Here is a 19,214-nt window from a genome sequence, read left to right on the forward strand (position 1 = left end):
CAGGTAGGACGCAATCCAAGCGTGGGCCGCGCCGGAGATGCCCAACTCGGAGAGGGTGGAGAGGAGGATCTGATGGTTCACAGTATCGAAGGCAGCCGATAGGTCTAGAAGGATGAGAGCAGAGGAGAGAGAGTTAGCTTTAGCAGTGCGGAGCGCCTCCGTGATACAGAGAAGAGCAGTCTCAGTTGAATGACTGGTCTTGAAACCTGACTGATTTGGATCAAGAAGGTCATTCAGAGAGAGATAGTGGGAAAGCTGGCCAAGGACGGCACGTTCAAGAGTTTTGGAGAGAAAATAAAGAAGGGATACTGGTCTGTAGTTGTTGACATCGGAGGGATCGAGTGTAGGTTTTTTCAGAAGGGGTGCAACTCTCGCTCTCTTGAAGATGGAAGGGACGTAGCCAGCGGTCAGGGATGAGTTGATGAGCGAGGTGAGGTAAGGGAGAAGGTCTCCGCAAATGGTCTGGAGAAGAGAGGAGGGGATAGGGTCAAGCGGGCAGGTTGTTGGGCGGCCGGCCGTCACAAGACGCGAGATTTCATCTGGAGAGAGAGGGGAGAAAGAGGTCAGAGCACAGGGTAGGGCAGTGTGAGCAGAACCAGCGGTGTCGTTTGACTTAGCAAACGAGGATCGGATGTCGTCGACCTTCTTTTCAAAATGGTTGACGAAGTCATCTGCAGAGAGGGAGGAGGGGGGTGAGGGGGAGGAGGATTCAGGAGGGAGGAGAAGGTGGCAAAGAGCTTCCTAGGGTTAGAGGCAGATGCTTGGAATTTAGAGTGGTAGAAAGTGGCTTTAGCAGCAGAGACAGAGGAGGAAAATGTAGAGAGGAGGGAGTGAAAGGATGCCAGGTCCGCAGGGAGGCGAGTTTTCCTACATTTCCGCTCGGCTGCCCGGAGCCCTGTTCTGTGAGCTCGCAATGAGTTGTCGAGCCACGGAGCGGGAGGGGAGGACCGAGCCGGCCTGGAGGATAGGGGACATAGAGAGTCAAAGGATGCAGAAAGGGAGGAGAGGAGGGTTGAGGAGGCAGAATCAGGAGATAGGTTGGAGAAGGTTTGAGCAGAGGGAAGAGATGATAGGATGGAAGAGGAGAGAGTAGCGGGGGAGAGAGAGCGAAGTTTGGGACGGCGCGATACCATCCGAGTAGGGGCAGTGTGGGAGGTGTTGGATGAGAGCGAGAGGGAAAAGGATACAAGGTAGTGGTCGGAGACTTGGAGGGGAGTTGCAATGAGGTTAGTGGAAGAACAGCATCTAGTAAAGATGAGGTCGAGCGTATTGCCTGCCTTGTGAGTAGGGGGGGAAGGTGACAGGGTGAGGTCAAAAGAGGAGAGGAGTGGAAAGGAGGAGGCAGAGAGGAATGAGTCAAAGGTAGACGTGGGGAGGTTAAAGTCGCCCAGAACTGTGAGAGGTGAGCCGTCCTCAGGAAAGGAGCTTATCAAGGCATCAAGCTCATTGATGAACTCTCCGAGGGGACCTGGAGGGCGATAAATGATAAGGATGTTAAGCTTGAAAGGGCTGGTAACTGTGACAGCATGGAATTCAAAGGAGGCGATAGACAGATGGGTAAGGGGAGAAAGAGAGAATGACCACTTGGGAGAGATGAGGATCCCGGTGCCACCACCCCGCTGACCAGAAACTCTCGGGGTGTGCGAGAACACGTGGGCGGACGAAGAGAGAGCAGTAGGAGTAGCAGTGTTGTCTGTGGTGATCCATGTTTCCGTCAGTGCCAAGAAGTCGAGGGACTGGAGGGAGGCATAGGCTGAGATGAACTCTGCCTTGTTGGCCGCAGATCGGCAGTTCCAGAGGCTACCGGAGACCTGGAACTCCACGTGGGTCGTGCGCGCTGAGACCACCAGATTAGGGTGGCCGCGGCCACGCGGTGTGGAGCGTTTGTATGGTCTGTGCAGAGAGGAGAGAACAGGGATAGACAGACACATAGTTGACAGGCTACAGATGAGGCTACGCTAATGCAAAGGAGATTGGAATGACAAGTGGACTACACGTCTCGAATGTTCAGAAAGTTAAGCTTACGTAGCAAGAATCTTATTGACTAAAATGATTAAAATGATACAGTACTGCTGAAGTAGGCTAGCTGGCAGTGGGTGCGTTGTTGACACTACACTAATCAAGTCGTTCCGTCGAGTGTAATAGTTTCGACAGTGCTGCTATTCGGGGGCTAGCTGGCTAGCTAGCAGTGTTGATTAAGTTACGTTGCGTTAAAAGAACGACAATAGCTGGCTAGCTAACCTAGAAAATCGCTCTAGACTACACAATTATCTTTGATACAAAGACGGCTATGTAGCTAGCTATGTAGCGAGTCCCGAGTGTGGGAACAAACCTAGTCTGTCCCAAGGTTGGGTAATTGAACCATATCAATAATGAACCTTTGGCAATGAGGACTTTGTCATTTTAGAAATGCATTATGGTGGTCCCGTTTGTAGTCTCTATTGGAAGGAATATATTTGATTATCAAACATTTCTCCCTGATCAAACACTTTGTGTCATCCTCTGTAGCATGCGTCCAACTGTTTGTTGTGTCAAAGACAAAGAACACATATGCATGCTCTGTCTTCGTTTGGCTTTTGTGCTGAATGCATACAAAGTATATTGTAGATATAAAGCTATTAGTATTCGTAATTCTAATGAATAAAACCATGTCTATTCTGATCCTTTTTGCAGTTTTCCTTCGTATTGCCACCCTGATTCTGACTCTGTTATTGCACTTCCTTTGTTGGTCTCATCTCTTCCCCAATCAGAAATGCCTCAATAGATGACGGAGAGGGTCACAGGTTTGATTCGCAGCACTTCCAGTTGAGGTGAGACATTTCAAAATGACCGCTGACCCTCATGTTTGACCCTCATGTTTGTCCTCCCATTCCATCTGTGACACATCTTTGTCCTCATTTTATCCTCTAATGCAAGACAGAGTGTGCAGTGGGTAACATACATATACGTGTGCAAAAGAATTGTGCAAAGTGCAAAAATGACCAATAAACTTCACTGTAATCTGTCAGTGTGATTTAATTTGAGTTAAAAAATAGGGATTATAGCATTAAGAGGCATTATTTATGTTTTGCTCAGTTTCCTAAGCTCAGATATATTTAAAAAAAGTAATTTATGTGTGCTGTCTGAATATGGATCCCTGTTACAGTTCTCATATCAGTTTCCTTTCAAAGCGGCCTCTTTTTGCCCTGAGCGGGTTTTAGTGATGTAAGTAAGTAGCCTTGTGCGAGCCGGAGTGGCTCATAGGCTCCTGCACCCATCTCCTGTTCCTGTAGCAGCTTTATGTATAGGTATACCCCCTGAACAGGACGCTAGTCTATTGCAGGGCCTTTCCCTCAACCTATATCCTTAATGCTGAGTGCCAAGCAGAGATGCTTTGGGTCCCATTTTTTTGTCTTTGGTATGACTCGGCCGGGGATCGAACTCCCAACCTTCCAATCTCAGGGCGGACACTAACCACAAGGCCACTTTAGTGATGTGCATACTCGGAATGCACATTGACAAAATTGCTGATAAAAATTAATTAATTGATTAAGCTTAAAGATTTTCAGATTGTTCAGTAATGAATATAGATTTTAGTTCCCGCATATGTTGTCACCGGCTACCACCCCATACTGATGGTAGTAGGCTTTCCTTTACTGGTACGTACATGGTGCAAATCACTTTGTTTCATACTAAAAAACAAGTTTGACCTTTTTTTGCTTATAGTCAAAGATAAAGCGATGGAAACCTCACTGGAGCGGTAATGTTAGCTTGGCGTGTGGTGAAGTTTAAACTTGAAACTAGTGAAGTGGAAGTCTGCAGGAGGGCTCTCTGTGCCGACAGCATGGAGGGGGGTGATTGAGTGCTGATATTTTTGTGGAATCCAAATTCTAAAAATAAAAAAGACATGTAACAGTAGGTGCTTTGCATGTAAAACAACAAAAGCCTGAGTGCACATGTAAATGCTTTATAAACCAAGGTTTAATTCTTCCTTTTCCACTCCCATAACATAGGTGTTATTTGTTTATTCTGTTCTGTTTATCTCTGTCCCTCTGTTCTGTTCTGTCTCTGTCTCCTCCTACTCTCTGTACTAACCACTCTCTCTGCTCTATTCTCCTACCCCCAGGCCTCCTGAGCCAGTTTACAGCACTGTGAACAAACTGTGTGACAAAACACCTTCTCCCCGCTGCTATTCCCCCATGGAGTGTGACAAAAGCCTCCTCCACTCCATACCCTTCCCTCACTATCACTTAGGCCTGCTCCCTGACTCCGAGATCACCAGGTATTCTACCCGCTGCATGGCATAGCTTTGCATTGCATTGCACGGCATGGCATGCCCCTTACTCTCTTCATATCCTCACACACACTCACTCGTTCCCAAAGGATCTCACTCTTCTAAGCCTTGCATGCCTCTTCTACCTGTCTATCCATGCCCCCTACTCTCTTCATATCCTCACACTCACACACTCGTTCCCAAAGGATCTCACTCTTCTAAGCCTTGCATGCCTCTTCTACCTGTCTATCCATGCCCGCTACTCTCTTAATATCCTCACACACACTCACTCGTTCCCAAAAGAATCTCACTCTTCTAAGCCTTGCATGCCTCTCCTACCTCTCTATCCATGCCCCCTACTCTCTTCCTATCCTCACTTTCTCACTCGTTTCCAGAGGGTATCGCTCTTCTTAACCTGCATGCCTCTCCTCCCTTTGGCTCCCTCTCACTCCAGGGGGTCTGATCTAGTCCAAACCTGCTGGCCTTATCTTTCGCAAACACATTTGGACCCCCCCCCCGCTTTCTCTAAAAGCGTCAGGGTATTCGGTAAATGTGGTTTTAAAAGTGGTATGTTGAAGCCTATAGCAGCTACTCAGACACACTCAAACACAATCAAGCGCACTTAACGCACCGGATGCTTTTACACTTTTTGTGAAGCCGGTGGTCGGTGTGATCGCAACGTTAAGGGGCCAGATGTGATTTCACTGGTCATATATATTAGATACACAAAATCTCAGACTGCTTGACAATATATCTCTTTCTTAGCTCTCCCTGAACACATTGTAGTTGAACCCTCAAGCACTATTTCCCTTCTGGATCAGGATGGCCTCCACCTTCGTTAAGTTCTGCTTGTTTGTTTAGAATGTCAATGATCTGCATTATGTTATGAATACTAAAGTAGTTCCTAATTGGCCTCCGTGGGAGTTATTATACAAATAATAATAATACAAAAAATAATATAGATATTACATCAACAAGAACAGCAGTAGACTCTTTTTGCATCAATTGAAAAATAAGTATTGAGGTGCTATTTTATATGATAACGATCAAGATTCCGTTAGTGGTAAGCATACAATAGTTTGTCTTTCATTGATTGTTTGCTCTTTTTCCTAGTAACAGCACTTTGCCATCTTTATCTCGTTTGTGCGGGGCTTATTTATTATTTCCGCTTGTTTATCATTTCTGCATGAGCAACGTATCTGGGCATACAATCAACAGAGCTGGGGTGTGATGGTAACCATGAATAAGGCATGAAGGTGTTAAAGTGCTAGTCGGACCAGATCAGTTCAACTGTTGAACATTATAAGGCATTTAAAAGGATCACTTTGCTCAACAACAACAAAAAAACGTCTTTAGTATTTTGTTCATTAGTCCACTGTTGATACGGTCTCCAAAAATGGTGCATCACAGCAATAAAGTTAAGAGAGAGCACTTTTAGTAAACAAGTGTGATGTGTTTTGCATCATATAATGCATTTATCATCATCATCATCATTTGTAGCTTTTTACTGAAAGTTTTAAAAACGTAACTGCTGACGAGAATACATTTGTGAGACCATATCAACAGTGGATTAATGAACAAAATACAAAAAAATATATGTTTTTGAGTCAAGTGATCATTTAAGTCTGATGCTACATTTGGGATGCCGTGTTGCTCCTTAACAGAGGAAAGGCAGACAAAGTTGCTCTGGCGAGTGGGTCAGCACCAGCCATGAGACTGGGCACTTGGCAAACCCTGCCTTCCAGCATCATTACGTGGAGTCCCTTGACTACTTTCATATTTGAATGAATTGGCCTGCTGTTAACTATGCAGGTCATTGCAGAGCTTGTTCGATCAGGATGAAGGAAATGGTGTTGTGTGCATGTGGCAGCAATGCTGGGAAGTTTCACAAAGGACAGGTGGAGGAGGGTTTGTTTTGTATTAGGGCAAAATCAAACTTACAAGGGACCTTTCAAACTGCGCTGACAATTATGAAGACAATCAATGTAGTTATTTGACAATGGTTTAAATTCAAATGGAGTAGTCTGCTGTTTTATTTGTTGTTGGAGAGTCTTCCAGTTGAAGCACACTACCGCAGGACTTTACCACTGTCTGGTTATGTGGATAAAACAAAGATATGATTTTATAAATCGGGTGATTGTTTTTTTTTCAACTATTTGTCAGGATATTGCTTCACTTGGTTTCAGTCTGTGCCATTTGTATCATACCACACAAATGCTTTTGGCCTGAAATGACAAATATGGATGGAATGATCTTCATAGATTCGCTCTGGATGTGCCGACTGAAATGGAATACATTTCGATGACTTTCCCTATGCTTGATGTGTCTGACATGTCAAACACTGGTTACTGAGATGCATTAGAGAGCCATTGAATGTGGCATTCAATAAGCCTTTATTGATTGCTCAAGTGTAGCTGACATAATGTATCGATGTACTGTAGGGTGAAGCTGCCCTTAGATGCTGACCTTGGGTCAGTTTAGCATTTTCCTCACTAATAGATATAGTTTGGGTTAGGGGAAGGGAACCTGATTCTAGATCTCTAACTAGGGGAAACTTCACCCCGGAGCCCAGAATTTATTAGTCCATTTGACCTTAATAATAATGTTTTTATGAGATATTTTTATGTTTTAATAAGGAACTTAGCTACCGTCTCCTTTTACAAAGACTTAGAATATTAGACCATATTAGTATTTAATAATTTATTTTGTTAAAGGGGAACGTTTTGTCTAATTACTCATTGGTAGGCATGAATACTTCTTTGTCTGGACCCTAATTAACTAGAAGGCAGTGTGTTTCCAGTGGTTAAGTCCCAAATCGCACCCTATTCCCTATACAGTGCACTACTTTTGACAAGGGCCTATAGGGCGCTGGTCAAAAGTAATACCCTATGTAGGAAAGAAGGTGCGCGTTTGCGACGCACGCTGCGTTTCGGATTGCCTCATCTCCGTTTCAATTTGCATTCCCTCTGTTGTGAGCCGAGTGCACTGCCTCTTCCATTCCCGTAATCCAGTTCCAACCTAAGAACGCTGTGGTATTGTGAGGCGACTTCTCAGAGGGAGCAGAGAATAATCAAACTGTCTCTTTAAAACCTACTCTAGAATGCAAGGGTGTGTGCAGTTCCCAAGCATTTCTCAAAGGATTTTGTTTTCGTCACTCATTCTGCTGTAAATTGAGTAAGTTGAGTGAGAAAACACAAGTACTTAGAGCATCTGGACATGGTCATGTTTTGTGTACAGTGTTGTTTTTGCTATAACAACTCGAATGGAAATCACGCAGCGTTGTTTTGACCAGCGTTGACATCGCTTTGCAGTATAAAGTAGTCACACTTATGCAGAGCAGGAAGGCACTCGTGGTCATAATTTGTTATATTCTTCAAGAAACAATGTGTAAATATGAAGAATTGAAATTACCATTGAACAGATTCTTGGACCTCCACATAAAAAAACGAAATTCTAGTTGAACCCCTCATGCCTTGTGCTAGCTTGCTCCACAATATAACTGATTACTACCTAATGCTTACTGACTGTGGCTCTCACTCTCTCAATTCAATGGGAATTATTGGCATGGGAAATGTATTGTATTGCCAAAGCAAGTGAAATACATAATACACAAAGGTGAAATAACCAATCAGAAATTAACAGTAAACGTTACACTCACAAAAGTTTCTAAAAAATAGAGACACTTCAAACGCTATATTATGGCTGTTTACAGTGTTTATAACAATATGCAAATAGTAGAAGTACAAAAGGGAAAATAAATAAACATGGGTTGTATTTCCATTTCTCGCTCTCTCGCACTCTCGCTCACAGAAATTGAGTGGCTGTGGGTGGATGCTGATAGAGGAAGCCCACCCACAGTCAATAGCAATATTTCAATTTCTAAACTGTGTTGTGCACACTCATTATGCGATTGCTGTAAGTTGAGTTATATATCTGTCCGTATTTCTATTTTCACTTGTTGCACAAAGGTTATACAGAATATCAGACCAATTAACATTCGTTAACTTTTGCAGGAAGGTTGAATATAAACGTTTTCTGGACATATGAAATGTTGAAGCAAAGCACATATGCAGTAGATATGCTCTGTAACCTACCCAGCAGTCTATCCAAAATGGCGGTTTGCTTCTCACTTTCATAGCATTCTCCTTACGACATTTTCAGATTTTAACACTTAAATATCAAAGGGATGCATGAGTACAAAGATTCTGGGAGAGCCTAACGAAAGGTGACATGAAATAATGAGGCAAGAAGAGAGAGGCATTTCATGGAGCATGCTTAATGCATAGGCGGAATTGGTTGTCTGAGCTTACCCAGAGAGAGGTGGAATTCACAACGAATTTTCTGTTTTCTCATTCGCCCACATGATTACGGTGAGATGCCTGTGGTTGCCTTGGTGCCGCAAACACAAAATTAGCTATTGCTGGTGTGCTGAATAGATTTTACAGAACCATGTTAGCATTAGCATTTTGACTGTGGGCCACCTCCCCGTGTCCTAGCCTAGAATGGCCTCTGGTGGGCTTCCAGCTACCTGACCGTTCCTCTCTCCATATCAATGTCTTTCAGCTGTCTGTGTTGTTGTCACAGGGGGGCCTTTGGGGACACTGGGAGGGCAAGGGCCCACTCAAATGATTTATTAACAACCCTGGCTTAAGTACCATGTGTATTCTCACAGAAGCATAATGTAATCAGAGTCGTGTTCACTAGAAACCAAATGGGAAGAAAACAGCCGAAAAAAGGAAGGACTACCTGAAATTGTCCAATGACAATCTCTGATTTGAATGCATCTCAATCGCCTTTTAAAAGGGTGCGTCTACACGTTAAGGTTAAAGGAGGATATTTAAGAGACATGGATTGTGTACATGTGCCATTCAGAGGGTGAAGGGAAAATACAAAATATTTAAGTGCCTTTGAACAGGGTAGCGTAGTAGATGCCAGGCGCACCGGTTTGTGTCAAGAACTGCAATGCTGCCAGGGTTTTCCACGGTCAACAATTTTCCGTGTGTATCAAGAATGGTCCACCACCAAAAGGATATCCAACCAACTTGTGCGAAAGATTGGAATCAACATGGGCCAGCAACCTTGTGGAAAGCTTTCAACATCGTGGAGAGTCCATGTAACCTAATATTAGTTATTAATGTTTTTCCCACTCAGCGTATTCTCAAAGCTGGTCTAAGCACAGAACATGTATATATCCCCATTTCCATGGATATAATTACATCCCAATCAATATTATTAGCTACATTAAGAAGATTTCAAATACATGGCTGCATTTCAAGTTCAGTTCAAGCTTTTGTACTACATTAAGGACATTCAGATGCCATCTGGAGTTTGGTTGCCATCTAGTGTTACACTGTTGGGTGCTGGCAGGATACGCCATGCAGACACAGGATACGCCATGCAGGTTGGTCCTGCCCTCAGCTGTATACCAAAACAAGTGGCGGAGACCGCGCTTTGTTCTTTTACTTTACGTGCTGTATTTTGTTTTATAGATGCGCTATTGCAGGGGTTTCCAAATCCGAGCCTGAGGGTCCGGATTACTGCTGGTACTGCAGTCCCCGATTAGAGGTAGGGCTGTGACGGTCAAGGTTATTTGCCAGCCAAATGACAGCGGTCGCCGTTCTAATCGTTTGAGTTGGCTACAGCAAGGAGCAACACAGTTCCATCACGTTACCACAGAAACCGACTCAGTCGCACGTCATCTTTTTGAATGCCTGGATTTCCCTTTTTCAGTCAGCTGATTATTCCATGACACAACATTCTAAAACTGGCTCTACTTTTGTCTCCTCTCCTCCTCCTTGTGGGATGTAAATCAGGCTTACTTTTACTTTTCTGCTTTTGGGTAAAGTTTCTGACATAAAGATGAAGGACATTTTTTGAAATAAATACAATTTTAAACTAAAAATAATGATATATACAGTAGGGAGAACAAGTATTTGATACACTGCCAATTTTGCAGGTTTTCAACTTACAAAGCATGTAGAGGTCTGTCATTTTTATCATAGTTACACTTCAACTGTGAGAGACGGAATCTAAAACAGAAATCCAGAAAATCACATTGTATGAATTTTAAGTAATTCATTTGCATTTTATTGCATGACATAAGTATTTGATACATCAGAAAAGCAGAACTTAATATTTGGTACAGAAACCTTTGTTTGCACACACTGCAGCAGGGATTTTGTCCCACTCCTCCATACAGACATTCTCCAGATCCTTCAGGTTTCGGGGCTGTCGCTGGGCAATATGACTTTCAGCTCCCTCCAAATATTTTCTATTGGGTTCAGGTCTGGAGACTGGCTAGGCCACTCCAGGACGTTAAGATGCTTCTTACGGAGCCACTCCTTAGTTGCCCTGGCTGTGTGTTTCGGGTCATTGTCATGCTGGAAGACCCAGCCACAACCCATCTTCAATGCTCTTACTGAGGGAAGGAGGTTGTTGGCAAAGATCTCACGATACATGGCCCCATCCATCCTCCCCTCAATACGTTGCAGTCGTCCTGTCCCCTTTGCAGAAAAGCATCCCCAAAGAATAATGTTTCCACCTCCATGCTTCACGGTTGGGATGGTGTTCTTGGGGTTGGACTCATTCTTCTTCTTCCACCAAACATGGCGAGTGGAGTTTAGACCAAAAAGCTCTATTTTTGTCTCATCAGACCACATGACCTTCTCCCATTCCTCCTCTGGATCATCCAGATGGTCATTGGCAAACTTCAGACGGGCCTGGATATGCGCTGGCTTGAGCAGGGGGACCTTGCGTGCGCTGCAGGATTTTAATCCATGATGGCGTAGTGTGTTACTAATGGTTTTCTTTGAGACTGTGGTCCCAGCTCTCTTCAGGTCATTGACCAGGTCCTGCCGTGTAGTTCTGGGCTGATCCCTCACCTTCCTCATGATCATTGATGCCCCACGAGGTGAGATCTTGCATGGAGCCCCAGACCGAGGGTGATTGACCGTCATCTTGAACTTCTTTCATTTTCTAATAATTGCGCCAACAGTTGTTGCCTTCTCACCAAGCTGCTTGCCTACTGTCCTGTAGCCCATCCCAGCCTTATGCAGGTCTACAATTTTATTTCTGATGTCCTTACACAGCTCTCTGATCTTGGCCATTGTGGAGAGGTTGGAGTCTGTTTGATTGAGTGTGTGGACAGGTGTCTTTTATACAGGTAACGAGTTCAAACAGTTGCAGTTAATACAGGTAATGAGTGGAGAACAGGAGGGCTTCTTAAAGAAAAACTAACAGGTCTGTGAGAGCTGGAATTTTTACTGGTTGGTAGGTGATCAAATACTTATGTCATGCAATAAAATGCAAATTAATTACTTAAAAATCATACAATGTGATTTTCAGAATTTTTGTTTTAGATTCCGTCTCTCACAGTTGAAGTGTACCTATGATAAAAATGACAGACCTCTACGTGCTTTAAGTAGGAAAATCGGCAAAATCGGCAGTGTATCAAATACTTGTTCTCCCCACTGTATATATATATATATATATATATATATATATATATATATATATATATATGTGTTTTTTTTTGCGTTTTTGACGGTTATTTGAATTTCATGACTATCTTCATCCTTAATCGATTATCCAATTATCATGCCAGCCCTAATTAGATTGAAAGAATGAAAATGGTCCAGATTAGAATGTATCTGCTCTATTCACAGTTCAGATTTGTGGTAGGCAATGAGAGAATCAATTGGTTTTGCTCGACTACTTGCGTCCTCTCCTCCGTACTCTCCTCGCCTGCTTTTGAAAATGGTCAAACGTAATCGAGGAGACATCAAAAGATTTCAAAACACTTCCGTGCTAGCAGGTGGGAGAATACTCTTGTGTGAACTTGCCAATGGATATCAGTAGAATAGCATACTTCTCTCCCCTTGTATTATAGGAAAACTTACTAATCACTATGCTCGGACAATGTCGTACCCTAACCTTATTTCACAAATGGTTTGAGACACACCTTAAATGTTTTTATCACTGCTTTACCCAATTACTTTAAAGCAGTATTTCACAGATTTTTTTTACTTCATATTCAAAGGTGACATTTTCACACATAGTGTGGTATGGTGCTGAATGATGTTTTAAATCTGTGAAGTGTTCCTTTAACCCCCCAGTAGATGGCAATCTATTGTTATGTAACAAGTGTTAGGCCTGTCACAACAGTCTGTCGAAGTGGGATCTTACAACCCACAGCGCAGCACTTTGCAACCAGGTCAGTGACAATGTATATGTACAGTATCAAGCATCTCAGCATAGGAGTGCTGATATAGGATCCGTTTGAACCATTAGAGCACAATGCATAAGATTACATGGGACCTTGTCCTAGATCAGTGCTCTCACTCTGAGACTCATTGCTATCGATCCCTATAACATGATTTCCAGACTTCATCTGTCTTTAGACATAGTCTCCTACTGTTCTCAAGCAACTCAAAAAGACACATGGCAAGGGACTCCGAACCTTCTAGCCTTACTTTACATACATTATTAACTATATCATTTTATTGGTTTGACAGTGACAGCGCTCCCTTCAGAGTAGATTGGTGGCACTACAGGGAAAATAAGTCTCATCTCTCCAAAGAGTCCTTGAGGAAGGTGTCCTCAATGTCCTGATTGCTATTTGACTTTAGCCCAGTGGGAGCTGGTGGCAGATGCTAGCTCTCGGTCTTCATACATGGCTATGTGTGTGTGCCTGCGTGTGTGCGTGCATACATGCACACTTGTGACCTCACGCTCATGTGCAGGCTCCTCGTCTCCAGGAAACCAGTCAGAAATGGGACAATGATTTAAGTAGAGCACAATGCTCCTTTGGGCCTCTGCCATCTCTGTACTGTGCCTAGGCGCGCTCTACGTGCCCCCGCTTCTATCTGCTTGTGTGTGTGATTCTCTTTCTTCTCTGCCGGACGGACAGTCAAGATGCTAAGCCCCTCGGACTCGGATGCTGAGCTGATGTACTATCTGACCTGTTTGTACAGGGATCCCAGGAGGATGGTCCTCCACAAGGGCTCCACAGGCCTGGGATTCAACATCGTGGGCGGGGAGGATGGAGAGGGCATCTTTGTCTCCTTCATCCTGGCGGGAGGGCCCGCCGACCTAAGCGGAGAGCTGCGGAGGGGAGACCAGATCCTGTCGGTGAGTTTACCCCCACAGACGCACATAATGATATTTATACTGATAATGTTTCTACATATATACACACACACACAGATATGCACATGTACTGTAATTGGCAGTGTACTACAAGGTTTGAGAACAAGATTATACTCCTGAGATGTCCCATTTTCAAGAATGTCCTGAGAAACAGTTATAGTTAAACAGTTACAATACAATTCCAAAACGACTACCTTATACACACAAGTGTAAAGGGATAAAGAATATGTACATAAAGATATATGAATGAGTGATGGTACAGAACGGCATAGGCAAGATGCAGTAGATGGTATCAAGTACAGTATATACATATGAGATGAGTAATGTAGGGTATGTAAACAAAGTGGCATATTTTAAAGTGGCGAGTGATACATGTATTACATAAAGAGTAGATGCAGTAGATGATATAGGGTACAGTATATACATATACATATGAGATGAGTAATGTAGGGTATATAAACATTATATTAAGTAGCATTCTTTAAAGTGGCTAGTGATATATTTTACATCAATTTCCATCCATTCCCATTATTAAAGTGGCTGGAGTTGAGTCGGTGTGTTGGCAGCAGCCACTCAATGTTAGTGGTGGCTGTTTTAATAGTCTGATGGCCTTGAGATAGAAGATGTTTTTCAGTCTCTCGGTCCCTGCTTTGATGCACCTGTACTGACCTCGCCTTCTGGATGATAGCAGGGTGAACAGGCAGTGGCTCAGGTGGTTGTTGTCCTTGATGATCTTTATGGCCTTCCTGTGACATCGGGTGGTGTAGGTGTCATGGAGGGCAGGTAGTTTGCCGCCGGTGATGCGTTGTGCAGACCTCATTACCCTCTGGAGAGCATTACGGGTGTGTGCAGAGCAGTTGCCGTACCAGGAGGTGATACAGCCCAACAGGATGCTCTCGATTGTGCATCTGTAGAAGTTTGTGAGTGCTTTTGGTGACGAGCCAAATTTCTTCAGCCTCCTGAGGTTGAAGAGGCGCTTCTACGCCTTCTTCATGACGCTGTCTGTGTGGGTGGACCAATTCAGTTTGTCCGTGATGTGTACGCAGAGGAACTTAAAATGTACGGAGGTGCTGTTTCCTGAAGTCCACAATCATCTCCTTTGTTTTGTTGACGTTGAGTGTGAGGTTATTTTCCTGACACCACACTCCGAGGGCCCTCAACTCCTCCCTGTAGGCCGTCTCATCGTTGTTGGTAATCAAGCCTACCACTGTAGTGTTGTCCGCAAACTTGATGATTGAGTTGGAGGCGTGCATGGCCACGCAGTCATGGGTGAACAGGGAGTACAGGAGAGGGCTCAGAACGCACCCTTGTGGGGCCCCAGTGTTGAGGATCAGCGGGGTGGAGATGTTGTTACCTACCCTCACCACCTGGGGGCGACCCGTCAGGAAGTCCAGTACCCAGTTGCACAGGGCGGGGTCGAGACCCAGGGTCTCGAGCTTTATGACGAGTTTGGAGGGTACTATGGTGTTAAATGCTGAGCTGTAGTTGATGAACAGCATTCTCACATAGGTATTCCTCTTGTCCAGATGGGTTAGGGCAGTGTCCAGTGTGGTTGAGATTGCATCGTCTGTGGACCTATTTGGGCGGTAAGCAAATTGGAGTGGGTCTAGGGTGTCAGGTAGGGGGGAGGTGATATGGTCCTTGACTAGTCTCTCAAAGTACTTCATGATGACGGAAGTGAGTGCAACGGGACGGTAGTCGTTTAGCTCAGTTACCTTAGCTTTCTTGGGAACAGGCCCTCTTGAAGCATGTGGGAACAGCAGACTGGGATAAGGATTGATTGATTATGTCCGTAAACACACCAGCCAGCTGGTCTGTGCATGCTCTGAGGACGTGGCTGGGGATGCCGTCTGGGCCTGCAGCCTTGCTTGATACTACCCATCCCGCATGCGGGAGCGTAATCATCGCCTCAAACTAATTAGCATAACGCAGCGGACATAAATATCCCTAGAAAAATGTTCCTATTCATGTAAATCACAAATGAAATATATTGAGATACAGCTTAGCCTTTTGTTAATCACACTGTCATCTCAGATTTTCAAAATATGCTTTACAGCCAACGCTAGACAAGCATTTGTGTAAGTTTATCATAGCCTAGCATAGCATTATGCCCTGCTAACAGCAGGCAACATTTTCACGAAAATAAGAAAAGCAATCAAATTAAATAATTTACCTTTGAAGAACTTCGGATGTTTTCACTCAGGAGACTCCCAGTTAGATAGCAAATGTTCCTTTTTTCCAAAAAGATCATTTTTGTAGGCGAAATAGCTCCCGTTTGTTCTTCACGTTTGGCTGAGAAATCGGCCGGAAAATGGTCACTACAACGCCAAACTGTTTTCAAAATTAGCTTCATAATATCGACAGAAACATGGCAAACGTTGTTTAGAATCAATCCTCAAGGTGTTTTTCACATATCTATTCAATAATATATCCGTCGGGACAATTGGTTTCTCATTAGAAGCGATTGGAATAATGGCTACCCCAGTACTTTACGCAAGATTTTCTGCAGGAGCCATCATGTGACCACTCGCTCAATGTGGTCCCTTACGGCTATTCTTCAACATAAATGCGCAAAAAGACGTCACAATGCTGTAGACACCTTGGGGAATACGTAGAAAACGTAATCTCATTCGTAGCCCATTCACAGCCATATAAGGAGTCATTGGCATGCAGTGCTTTCAAAATATGGGGCACTTCCTGATTGGATTTTTATCTGGGTTTCGCCTGTAACATCAGTTTTGTTGCACTCACAGACAATATCTTTGCAGTTTTGGAAACGTTAGAGTGTTTTCTATCCAAAGCTGTCAATTATATGCATAGTCGAGCATCTTGTCGTGACAATATATCCCGTTCCAAAAATGAAAATACTGCCCCCTAGTTACAAAAGGTTAACACGTTTAAATGTTTTCCTCACATGGGCTGCAGTGAAGGAGAGTCTGCAGGTTTTGGTTGCGGGTCGTGTCAGTGGCACTGTATTGTCCTCAAAGCGGGTAGAAAAGTGATTTAGTCTGCCTGGGAGCAAGACATCCTGGTCCGTGACAGGGCTGGTTTTATTTTTGTAATCCGTGATTGACTGTAGATCCTACCACATACCTCTTGTGTCTGAGCCGTTGAATTGTGACTCTACTTTGTCTCTATACTGAGGCTAAGCTTGTTTGATTGCCTTGCGGAGGGAATAGCTACACTGTTTGTATTCGGTCATGTTTCCGGTCACATTTCTCTGGTTAAAAGCAGTGGTTCGGCTCTCAGTTTCACGCGAATGCTGCCATCAATCCACAGTTTCTGGTTTGGGAATGTTTTAATCGTTGCTATGGGAACGACATCATCAATGCACTTTCTAATGAACAAATCAAATCAAATCAAATTTTATTTGTCACATACACATGGTTAGCAGATGTTAATGCGAGTGTAGCGAAATGCTTGTGCTTCTAGTTCCGACAATGCAGTGATAACCAACAAGTAATCTAACTAACAATTCCAAAACTACTGTCTTATACACAGTGTAAGGGGATAAGGAACATGTACATAAGGATATATGAATGAGTGATGGTACAGAGCAGCATACAGTAGATGGTATCGAGTACAGTATATACATATGAGATGAGTGTGTAGACAAAGTAAACAAAGTGGCATAGTTAAAGTGGCTAGTGATACATGTGTTACATAAGGATGCAGTCGATGATGTAGAGTACAGTATATACATATGCATATGAGATGAATAATGTAGGGTAAGTAACATTATTACATTACATTTACATTTAAGTCATTTAGCATAAGGTAGCATTGTTTAAAGTGGCTAGTGATATATTTACATCATTTCCCATCAATTCCCATTATTAAAATGGCTGGAGTTGGGTCAGTGTCAATGACAGTGTGTTGGCAGCAGCCACTCAGTGTTAGTGGTGGCTGTTTAACAGTCTGATGGCCTTGAGATAGAAGCTGTTTTTCAGTCTCTCGGTCCCAGCTTTGATGCACCTGTACTGACCTCGCCTTCTGGATGATAGCGGGGTGAACAGGCAGTGGTTCGGGTGGTTGATGTCCTTGATGATCTTTATGGCCTTCCTGTAACAACGGGTGGTGTAGGTGTCCTGGAGGGCAGGTAGTTTGCCCCCAGTGATGCGTTGTGCAGTCCTCACTACCCTCTGGAGAGCCTTACGGTTGAGGGCGGAGCAGTTGCCGTACCAGGCGGTGATACAGCCAGCCAGGATGCTCTCGATTGTGCATCTGTAGAAGTTTGTGAGTGCTTTTGGTGACAAGCCGAATTTCTTCAGCCTCCTGAGGTTGAATAGGCGCTGCTGCGCCTTCTTCACGACGCCGTCAGTGTGAGTGGACCAATTCAGTTTGTCTGTGATGTGTATGCCGAGGAACTTAAAACTAGCTACCCTCTCCACTACTGTTCCATCGATGTGGATAGGGGGTGTTCCCTCTGCTGTTTCCTGAAGTCCACAATCATCTCCTTAGTTTTGTTGACGTTGAGTGTGAGGTTATTTTCCTGACACCACACTCCGAGGGCCCTCACCTCCTCCCTGTAGGCCGTCTCGTCGTTGTTGGTAATCAAGCCTACCACTGTTGTGTCGTCCGCAAACTTGATGATTGAGTTGGAGGCGTGCGTGGCCACGCAGTCGTGGGTGAACAGGGAGTACAGGAGAGGGCTCAGAACGCACCCTTGTGGGGCCCCGTGTTGAGGATCAGCGGGGAGGAGATGTTGTTGCCTACCCTCACCACCTGGGGGCGGCCCGTCAGGAAGTCCAGTACCCAGTTGCACAGGGCGGGGTCGAGACCCAGGGTCTCGAGCTTGATGACGAGCTTGGAGGGTACTATGGTGTTGAATGCCGAGCTGTAGTCGATGAACAGCATTCTCACATAGGTATTCCTCTTGTCCAGGTGGGTTAGGGCAGTGTGCAGTGTGGTTGAGATTGCATCGTCTGTGGACCTATTTGGGCGGTAAGCAAATTGGAGTGGGTCTAGGGTGTCAGGTAGGGTGGAGGTGATATGGTCCTTGACTAGTCTCTCAAAGCACTTCATGATGACGGAAGTGAGTGCTACGGGCGGTAGTCGTTTAGCTCAGTTACCTTAGCTTTCTTGGGAACAGGAACAATGGTGGCCCTCTTGAAGCATGTGGGAACAGCAGACTGGTATAGGGATTGATTGAATATGTCCGTAAACACACCGGCCAGCTGGTCTGCGCATGCTCTGAGGGCGCGGCTGGGGATGCCGTCTGGGCCTGCAGCCTTGCGAGGGTTAACACGTTTAAATGTCTTACTCACCTCGGCTGCAGTGAAGGAGAGACCGCATGTTTCCGTTGCAGGCCGTGTCAGTGGCACTGTATTGTCCTCAAAGCGGGCAAAAAAGTTATTTAGTCTGCCTGGGAGCAAGACATCCTGGTCCGTGACTGGGCTGGATTTCATCTTGTAGTCCGTGATTGACTGTAGACCCTGCCACATGCCTCTTGTGTCTGAGCCATTGAATTGAGATTCCACTTTGTCTCTGTACTGACGCTTAGCTTGTTTGATAGCCTTACGGAGGGAATAGCTGCACTGTTTGTATTCAGTCATGTTGCCAGACACCTTGCCCTGATTAAAAGCAGTGGTTCGCGCTTTCAGTTTCACGCGAATGCTGCCATCAATCCACGGTTTCTGGTTAGGGAATGTTTTTATCGTTGCTATGGGAACGACATCTTCGACGCACGTTCTAATGAACTCGCACACCGAATCAGCGTATTCGTCAATATTCCCATCTGACGCAATACGAAACATATCCCAGTCCACGTGATGGAAGCAGTCTTGGAGTGTGGAGTCAGCTTGGTCTGACCAGC

General features: G+C 44.5%; 1 protein-coding gene across 29 annotated transcripts in view; it reads left to right on the forward strand.

Annotated features, from left to right (window-relative positions):
• The window catches only part of dlg2 (discs, large homolog 2 (Drosophila)), a 358,023-nt gene that overhangs the window by 305,518 nt on the left and 33,291 nt on the right, over positions 1 to 19,214 (forward strand). For 22 of the 29 annotated variants that reach the window (XR_006832625.1, XM_046306955.1, XM_046306960.1 and 19 more), the window contains 3 exons: positions 2,751 to 2,810; positions 4,106 to 4,261; positions 13,225 to 13,381. Coding sequence is in view for 28 of the 29 variants with exons in the window: in XM_046306955.1 (XP_046162911.1) it covers positions 2,751 to 2,810; positions 4,106 to 4,261; positions 13,225 to 13,381 (373 nt within the window). In the remaining variant the exon portion in view is untranslated. The remainder of the gene's footprint in view (positions 1 to 2,750; positions 2,811 to 4,105; positions 4,262 to 13,224; positions 13,382 to 19,214) is intronic. The other 7 variants (XM_046306969.1, XM_046306971.1, XM_046306972.1 and 4 more) reach the window with 2 other exon arrangements.

This window comes from Oncorhynchus gorbuscha, linkage group LG16 (assembly GCF_021184085.1).
Source record: "Oncorhynchus gorbuscha isolate QuinsamMale2020 ecotype Even-year linkage group LG16, OgorEven_v1.0, whole genome shotgun sequence".
NCBI classification, from domain to species: domain Eukaryota; kingdom Metazoa; phylum Chordata; class Actinopteri; order Salmoniformes; family Salmonidae; genus Oncorhynchus; species Oncorhynchus gorbuscha.